Source organism: Agelaius tricolor, unplaced genomic scaffold (genome assembly GCF_023055355.1).
Source record: "Agelaius tricolor isolate 1412-34295 unplaced genomic scaffold, bAgeTri1.0.p SCAF_3, whole genome shotgun sequence".
NCBI lineage: Eukaryota > Metazoa > Chordata > Aves > Passeriformes > Icteridae > Agelaius > Agelaius tricolor.
The window spans coordinates 9,400,455-9,409,823 of record NW_027269263.1 but is presented as its reverse complement, the minus strand read 5'-3'; the positions used below and the strand labels follow the sequence as shown (position 1 = coordinate 9,409,823).

The 9,369-nt window shown below is 45.2% G+C and overlaps 1 protein-coding gene across 1 annotated transcript; it reads left to right on the top strand.

Annotated features, from left to right (window-relative positions):
* The first annotated feature begins 471 nt into the window (after positions 1-471).
* Positions 472-5,401, top strand: TMEM213 (transmembrane protein 213). The gene is made up of 3 exons (XM_071422389.1): positions 472-1,109; positions 3,535-3,588; positions 4,426-5,401. Exons 1-3 carry the CDS (start codon positions 1,028-1,030, stop codon positions 4,593-4,595), a joined length of 306 nt encoding a protein of 101 aa, XP_071278490.1. The 5' UTR covers positions 472-1,027; the 3' UTR covers positions 4,596-5,401.
* The last annotated feature ends 3,968 nt before the right edge of the window (positions 5,402-9,369 follow it).

Genomic DNA, 9,369 nt, shown 5'->3' with positions numbered 1-9,369 from the left:
TCCCCTAAAATGTCTGCAAATCCACAGCAGATCCCAGCCAGGTCCCTTCCAGCATGAGCACCCAAAGCCATGAGTGACCACTGCAGAAGAGCACCAGCAACCTGCTCCCTGCAGAGCTCACCTCTGCCAGTGCCTTCCTGCCTGATTTCATGCCCGATGTTTCCTCTAACAAGGATATCATCATGTCAAAGATAGGAGCAAGCACAGCCAACAGCCTGGGGAAGAGCAGCAAAGTGTGCTGCTCATCAGACCAGGACAACACCACATGCACTTTACAGTGTGACTTTTCCAGCCAGGATTGCAGAAAAATTCCTGCTCTCCAGAGAGCATCATTTTTCTGTCATCCCTACTGGGTGCAGACAGAGCTATGCTTGCAGGAAGGCTCAGATTCTGCTTGGCACATCCCAAGGAGGAGGTGCAATAGCCACCAGAGAAGAAAGAACAGCCCTTCCAGAATCACTTTGCAGAGGGTGATGGAGGCAGGGAGAGAGCTGCGCTCACAGGGAAAGAACAAAAGCAGACCTAATGCTGCTGGTTTTTGGGATTCCACACAGCCATTCCAAAAAAGCATCACTTTACTGCAAGTCAAGCCAGTGAACATGTAAAAAAAAATCACCAAACTGGGAGACAAAGCTCCAGTCCTCTGCTCCTTTCTGGCTCTATTAAACCATCTTCAGAGGACTCAAAAGACAGAAGCTGCCTGGGACCCTGTTGGGAAGGGCTGGCTCTGGAGGCCCTTCCTCCTTCTAGCTGCAGCATATCCTGGAGAGAAACCTTCAGGCTTAACCTTCAGGGGCCACCTCCTGGTATCCACCTCCCACTGAAGCTGTTTTGGTCAGAGCCCTTCTCTTTCCTCACCTGGCTGTGGCAGGGAAGTTCAAGGTGTCCTGGCAGTAGGAAGCTCCCTTGCTCCACCCTCTGCCCAGCGCAGCGGCTCCCTGAGCTCACCGAGGGACTGCTGCAGCAGATCTGACAGCGACAGTGACAGCCACCTGCTCTGTGGAGACACTGGAGTGGCACCCTCGGCATGAAGCGCTTGTCCTGTGAGCCCCGGGCAGCCCTCGCTGTGCTCTGCCTCGCCGCTGCCCTCTGGGATTCCTGCTCTGCAGGTACTTCTCTTCTCTTCTCTTCTCTTCTCTTCTCTTCTCTTCTCTTCTCTTCTCTTCTCTTCTCTTCTCTTCTCTTCTCTTCTCTTCTCTTCTCTTCTCTTCTCTTCTCTTCTCTTCTCTTCTCTTCTCTTCTCTTCTCTTCTCTTCTCTTCTCTTCTCTTCTCTTCTCTTCTCTTCTCTTCTCTTCTCTTCTCTTCTCTTCTCTTCTCTTCTCTTCTCTTCTCTTCCCTTCCCTTCCCTTCCCTTCCCTTCCCTTCCCTTCCCTTCCCTTCCCTTCCCTTCCCTTCCCTTCCCTTCTCTTCTCTCCGATACCCTGCCCTCTCCCCTGCTCCTCTCAATGCCTTCATGTACTGCCCACCAACAGTAATTTGTTCTTTAAAAATAAGGGGGCACTCCCTCACTTCACCTAAAAAGCATGAAGAGCTGGAATTAATTAATTAATGCTGATGAGAATTACTAGACATGACTGATCACACTGTAAAGGGATGGTTTTTTGCCAGCTATTTACAGAGCCACTGTAACTGTGACTGAGTTGCAGGTGGCTCCTCTGAATGGCAAGGAGACAGAGGCCACTGTTACTTGGCCTTCTCCTGCTTGCTGAAGCAAAGGACCACCTGCAATACCCCCCATTAGGATCACTGTAGTCTGATTTCACTTTCATGACAAGCTTTTTGCAGAAAATGTGGCTTTAGTGCCACCTTAATTGTAGAAGAAAACCAAAATGTAAATAAGGCCTGTGAGCTGCTCCTTTCTCACCAGGCTACTGCCTGCATTTGTATATCAGCACCAGGTGAGAGCTGCCAGCTGTTTAAAGATGGGCTGGCTTTGACAGTCTGTTCTTTGGGCTGCAAGATTTAAAACCACAAACCAGCACCTGGCATTCTGCAGTACTTCCTTCCACAGGTCATACACAGGTTTTAATGATTCTTCTGTGAGGTACTTATTAACTGAGAAAACAAACCATGGGCTTGGCCAAGGTCATTCTGCAAATCCTACCAGAGTCAGACAGAAGAATGGGGAATAGTCGGACCCTTCCCTGAAGCAGGTTGCCCAGGGGCTCACTCTGAGCATGGCAGAGCCACAGGGAAAGCTCTGGTGTTGCTGATGATGGGTCACTCAAAACACAGAGCTGGGCAAGAGCAGGTGACCCCAAGGGGAACATGTCCTGCAGGACAACCTCGGTTTACTTGCTGTTACTTGGAAAACACCAAACTCAAAGCAAATCTTTGGTCAAATTTGTCTCATTCTGTTTTGTTTTCCTGAGCTGAAACTAAACCTGAGCTATTATTTTAGTCTTTGGTGAAACCAAGCTGGTGCTGATTTTCTCTATTACATTCCAAATTACCAGCTGTGTTGCCTTGGCTGGAAATAGATCTCTCATGGCTTCTGCCTGGTCCATGGACCAGCAGCACATTAGGGCTTCTCCATGCAGCAGGAGTCCTCACTACTGCAGCCTCCCTAGGCCACTTTTCATGTCTGTGCAGGAAATACTCTACCTGGCTGAATTTAACTGTGCTGCTGACAGGAAGGGGTGTTTCTCTGATCCCCTTCCTTCTGTAGTGGGGCAGATGCACAGGGACCAGTGCAGATTGTGTTTTACCCCTGCAGGCGTCCTGGTTTGATCCTGCAGTGCTGTAGGGGCAAGGCAGTATTAAGAGGACTAAGGAGGGTTTGGCCTGTGACACCATGAGCAGATTTGGAGAGCTGGACACCAGCTACAGAGTTGTATCAGAGTGTGTGTGTGTGCTGATTCTGGGTAGGGAGCAGGATAAAGAGGCAGAACCCTCATCAAAGCTCCAGGCCTCTCCCTCCTGACTTATTTCTGGATGTTGTATTTTCCACCCTGAGCTGGTTACCGTGCTGGTAGGAACCAGAGTCCAGCCAGAGCAGTTTCAGATGCTCTGACCTGCAGCAAAGCCAAAGCTGGGGCCTTGATGGACCTGCAGAGGCTCCCCAAAGGTGGCTCAGCCCTCGGCTCTGCCACACTCCTGTGCACTCTGTGATTTTCCAAGGGTAAAAGGAGGCAGAGGTAGAGCCTGCTGGCCATGGATCTCTCCATGCCCCTGAGTGGTGTCTCCCCTTTCCGTGCTTGCTCATTCTGCCCCTGCAGCCTGGGCAAGGACAGTGGTTAATCTGAGCTCCCAGGGAATGGCTCAGCCAGGGTCACAGCAAGGCAGAGGTGCAGAGATTCACCTGCTCCTGAGGGATGCTGCTAGAGCAAGTCTCTGGAGCTGGAGTTAAAAGTGGTGGGATAAGGAAGCAAAACCTAATACAGCAATGTTTAGGGACAGGAACTTAAAGAAAATAAGTTGCTTCCACCCTACAGACCTCTACAAGGCCAATGGCTTTCAGATTTTCCTGCTTGATGCCCAACATCACTTTTCTAATCCAACTTACCTTTTGTCCTGTGCTTTCCTTCTGGCAGCAGCTGAAGACATCTCCAATGTTTCAACAACTGAGTATGAACCATCGTGTCTTAGTAAGTCTTCATAAATAATTACTACCTGTTAAAGTTAGGTGATGAGTCTGCACAGTGACTGAGAAGCTGTCCTGGAAAGGGATTTATCTCTTCTCAAGTCTTCCATTGTGGGCCAACCTCTAGGATGCATTTCTAAGACTCCTCCACTGTCATGGTGTGATATCTTAGGTACATTGAGACAGACTGATAGCTTTGAACAGAATAATTGATAGCCAGTCTGTGTCCTAAAGCTCCCTGCCAGACTGCCTGCAGGCATGATAGGGGTTCCCAAGAAGGCCCCTTTCCCCCCAAACAGCCAGCTGGGGCAGCAGCTCTCTGGCCACAGAGAGCAGGGACAGGCCTTCCCAGGCATTTCCTCTGGGGAAGGCTATAAGAAAGCTCAGAGAAAGAATTAAAACAATTCTTATCTCCACTTGCTGCACCCGTTGCCAGGCAAAAGTGGAATGTGTTATGGAGATTTGTTTACCAAAGAGGCGGTGGTGTTTTAGTTGGTGGACCAATGAGATCAAAGCTGTATCAGACTGGCTAGAAGGGGTTATGGGTTTCTTAAGAATATAGTATTAATAGAGTATAGAGGAATAAAGCAATGGTTCAGCCTTCTGCATCATGGAGTCAGTGCTAATTACACCAAGGTCAGGGGGACCCTGCATTGACAGCCAGCCCCAAACAACCCGAGGTCCCACCACTCCTCCAGAGTCATCCACCAGCTTAAGAGCCAGGCTTAGAAGAAAGCTGCCAAGGCAGAGTGATAGGGCAGAAGCCATCTGCCCTCTCTAGTGAAGGAAACCTGTCATGTACTCAGCCTCCTGTGGGCTCACTTCACTTCTCCTCCCCCAGATGTGAACTTCTGCAGGCAGGCAGCCACGTGCTGCCCCTCGGGCATGGATGACTACGGGTGGATCGCAGCGGCCGTCGGCTGGAGCCTCTGGTTCCTCACCCTCATCCTGCTCTGCATGGACAAGATCATGAAGCTCAGGCCTGACGAACCCAAATACTTGGTGGCCTGAAGCAGAGCGAGCCAGAAAACAGCAGCACTGGGCAGACTGACAGAGCATTTCAAATATTTGCTGAGAAACAAAAGGGAAAGGGAAAACACCTCCAGCCCAAAAAGGCCAGATCCAGGCAGGGCAGCTGCTGAGGCTTCACCCTCTCTGGCAGGCTGGAGCTGCCAGGCAAGGTGTGGAGCAGGCAAGTCCCTGAAAGCCACCACGTACCTGCCACAGTACAAAATCCCCACTTGTCCCTGAGCCCTCTCATGCTTGCTGTGAGCACAGCAGCGAGAGGCTGAGGGACCAGTGACCAGCCTATAGCACATAGCCTTTGGGTTTTACACAGAAACTTGGCAAATAAAGCTATTTTCTGGAGCAGCAACATTACCAGAGCCATTACTAAGCTATAGGCCAGGTCACATCAATAAGTGGAAGCAATTAATTGACTTTACTGAAGCCTTTTCACTCACTAACCTGTGATATTTAAAAGTCTATAAACTGATACATTGGAAGACTTATGGAAAACTTAGGGATTGTTTGGGCTGGTTTGAAAATAAAACTAATTTTTCCAGAGCTATTTAGATGTGAACTGTGTTGCAGGAATTGAATGTTGGTTGTATTTATTCAGCTTTCACCTGCCTGAAACTAAGCCAAGCTGAACTGTGGCAAGCGGGTTTAAACCAGCATATCCAATTCATGCACAAAACTGTTCCTATTTATCCAAGATGATAATAAACACTTTTATTGATTGAAAGACTCTCACTGAATGGTTTATATGGATAAGGCTTAGAAATTGTTAGAAACAGGAATCTCAGAAGATGTATTCATGCAGGAGGGTTTGCCTCACTGCAGTCAAACTCTGATTGGTGTAGTTGCACCAGTTTTATTTCTATCTCAATAAATCAGCATTAAACCTACCTATATCTACACAAGGTTAGCAAACCTGCTAGAAATCAACTGAAATTAAACATAAAAAGTTACTTTTAAATCTAAAAAACACCATTGGAGATCTTTATCTGCTAGAAATAATTATACTCTCCCATCAGCTCATCAGTACGTAACTTCATGAGTGAGAAATGACAGAAATCAGTTTAAGACTCTTCCTACTAATTCTGGCACAATTAACACTTCAATCAGGACAATTTGGTCACTTCAAAGTGATGGGCAGCTGTCCCTTATCAACTAGCCCCCATCAAGAGGAACAGGGGCAAATTAGACACTGAGGAAAAGAAAATACATCCTTCCCTATCACTGTTATCATTAAAGACAAAAATTCTTTCAGGGTGAAACGCTGAACAGAGATGCTCATGTCAGAAAAGTAAATTTTGAAAGGGAAGGGCTCAATTCTCAACATTTCAATACACAGCAATTGAAACAAAAGTAATTTTCACACAACAAATCTCAGTGCTGGAGACACTCAACTTCTTGCCACACAAACTTACAGAAACAAAGGGCTCTCAGCCAACACCAAAATGTAAAGAGAGTGAGCTGACAGTTAAACCACTGCAATCACTCATGTACTACAAGTCTTCTAGCTACATACATAATTTTTTCCTGTTATATTAGTTTTAATAACAGAAAACAATGTGAAAGCAATGTGAAAGATACTGTGAAAAAAATCTCCATTTACTGCCTTCATGTCTACCTTCTGCAAATCTCCTCTTACAGGCATTTTTCTCTGGGTTGGGAACACAGAAGTGCCTGCTGGATATGGCACTGCTCTTCATCTTTGAGGGGATATATTTAATAACAAACATGTTTCATAGAAACATGCTTCATGTTTCAAAGACACGTTTTGCATGTCTCTGAGTTTTTAGCACGTGATGCAAGCTCTAGATGTCCTATGAGAACAACAGCCACAAAGAGCTGCACAACTGGGCAACTGTGGGGCTTCCTAAAGCCTGCCTGTAGAAGCACAGCTTGTTCATTCTTCACACTCTCCAAAACAGTGCAGACACCTTCAAGGGTTGTAGTGGACTTAAACCTCAGGTTTTGCTTCTTGCAACTTCCTTTGAGGATTCCCAGCTCAACCAAATGGGGGGGGGGAGAAAAAGAAAAAAAACCTCCATATTTTGTCATAATGTAGTGCCCTCAAGGATTTTGTGTGCCTGCGTTCAGAGGTGATACCCAAGCCGCCACAAAAATCAGGTATAAAAATGGAGTACGCCTCACAGACAATTTCTGCCGTGAAATGTACATTTTTTCTAGATCATTGACCTGTAAACCTCTGATCTGATGTGACAGGGTTGCTTCTTCCTGCATCACCTACTCTGACATCTGACATTGTCAGGTTTGATCTGCAGCTGCTTCTCCTTCAAATCATTTGATGGAGCCACTTAGAAAGACTCAGTGCTGTTAATGAATCTCATGAAGGCACTGTCTGGGATCCCTAAACAAGGTGACAGTGTTCCACAGGCTCCAAGGATATCAATGGAAACATCTTATCTGTTTCTACATATTACAGGGCAAAGTATTATTTTAAAGGGACTCTCTGAGGTACACACTCTGTGCTGTACTGATCCTAAGGGCAATCACAAGTACAGTGCAAAACAACTCAATTTGCAAAAGGAGGAGAAAAGCCCTAATGGTGGTGTCAGTGCTTGTCCAGTTACAGAAAGCACTTAATTAAAAATTTGCATCTGACAGACTTGAGAAATTGATATAAAGACAGAAATTAGTAGGCAAAAATGGATTATACATACCTGATTTCTAAAATGTAAAGATGATCTGTAGTCTGCTGTTACATTTCCTGGAATAATTTTATCCAGGGAACACACAGGAGCACTGGTTGTGGGTTATAACCCTCATTTAAGAGCAACTGAGTCACAGTTGAAGGCTGTGGTCTGGTCTTGATGCACAAATTAAACATACAAAAGCACAAATTAAATACACATGACTGTATATTACAATGCCTTATAAAAGTGGTCCATGAGCAGAGCTGCAGACTGATGTTCACATTTATTGTGTATTATTTCACGCTCTTAATATCACTCACAATTTAATACCTCTAATTGTAGATCCCAACTAGTGCAATGCTGTCCAACCCCTGCTGACTTCAAGGGAGCTACACTAACATCCAGCACATGCCTTGTTTTGTTCTTTGGGGTTTTTTCACTGTATTTTAGGAACCCTGTCATTTTTATTCCCACAGGAAACCTTGGAAGCAAAGCATAACCACTGATTTATCAGCATGCATAAATCCTTTTTGTGTTAAACCTGGGTGCCCCCTCAGACTGCTACATACAACCTCATGGCACTAGGCAGAACGAGATGGAGAAAAAAAATCTATTCCTGCTCTTATGATTTAGTACAAAGAAAACCAAGAAAATTGTTGAAACCTGGCTGGGAAAAAAAAAAATGTGTGAATAAAATTCACAAATTTGAACCACAGCACTGCTGACCACATCAGCAGAGTTCTTCCTGTTTTCTGCACCAAGTTTCTGAATCTCAGGCACGATGGTAAGTAGTGCCTGAAAAGGGAAGGGAGATGCAGATGGCACCTGGGAAAGCTGCTGGTCTGCAAGTGTTTCAGACAGACAAACAGAGCACTGGGGACATGTAACTGAGCAGTACTTTTAATAACAAAGGAGAAAAGCAGCAGCACAGCATTGCAGGTAACTGCTTTAATTTGCCTGGAGATAATATCAATCACATCCAACTAGTGATTTTTAAACAATTCTGAATTTGAGCCTAAATGGATTGGTACTTGATGCATGACTCTTCATCCTTTCAGATACCACTGCTTTGGTAATGACTCACATTACTCACTGCCTTGATCCTTGGGGTTTTAGTGAATGAGCTACATATTAAGCAATTGCACTTTACAATGATTACACTTTGCCAAATCACTAGAGGAATGAAAACTGGCAAGCATCTGGGCTCCCTACTCACATGAAACACACAGACAAGACAGAGGTTAAATTCATAAGAAAAGGTGCTCTGTGCTGGGACTCTGTAGGAATTTTGATAAAGTCATTACAAAATCTAGGATTTCAAAAACTTAGTCATTAGTTACTACCAAGGAATGGAATATAGGCATTCTTGGGGAGCAACCAACCTCTCTTATCCTTACACTCCAGATTCTGCTTATTTTTTGGCATTTGTGGCACCAGTATCTGTTGTGGAATTCAAAGCTCACTGCAGGTTTCTGTCCCAGAATCAAACATGTTCAATGAGCTAATTTCCAACTCCTAGTTTGCAATAACCATCCAGAAATAAACCACAACATAAACAATGCAGTACTGCAAGTCTGAAAACTACTTGAAAAAAAAACCAGCTGTAAGAGACTTGTGACTTTTCCTGTCCAATTTGACAGCATGACCTTGACAGCCTGGCTTCTGGAGCAAAAATTAAAGTACTTCAGGTTTTCCACAGCTTTGTCTAAATGGGAGAAAGGAGACACCTGCAAAGCTCCACCTCTACTAGACTGTTCCCCCTTCATGGCATTTCAACACATTGTGTATATAAGTCAGATTAGTTCAAAACTATGCAAGTTCTAATGTAGCAACCCTCTGGGCTCAAATACATGAAGAAAGCACCATGTTTTAACTGAGCAATACTATACAGATGTGACAACATTAGCTAAGAGAGGTCAGCTCCTCCTTGAGAAGACTAAATAATGCCCACTGGTACTAGCGCTGAGTGCTCTTTCAGCTACAGACAGGAAACGGCACTCTCTGCTCCTTGGCAGAGCTAGATTATTGTAAGCAATGTTGTGTCAGTGATGCTGTCTGCTGGAAGTGACAAAGAACTTCTTGTAACTTCACTGCAGTTCTACTCTGCAAAAACAAGA

Excerpts from the sequence above, each read along its gene's own strand:
- TMEM213 (XM_071422389.1), top strand. The coding sequence starts at position 1,028 with ATGAAGCGCTTGTCCTGTGAGCCCCGGGCAGCCCTCGCTGTGCTCTGC. Across the intron at positions 1,110-3,534 it reads CTGGGATTCCTGCTCTGCAG|CAGCTGAAGACATCTCCAAT; the intron begins GTACTTCTCTTC and ends TCCTTCTGGCAG. Across the intron at positions 3,589-4,425 it reads GTATGAACCATCGTGTCTTA|ATGTGAACTTCTGCAGGCAG; the intron begins GTAAGTCTTCAT and ends CTCCTCCCCCAG.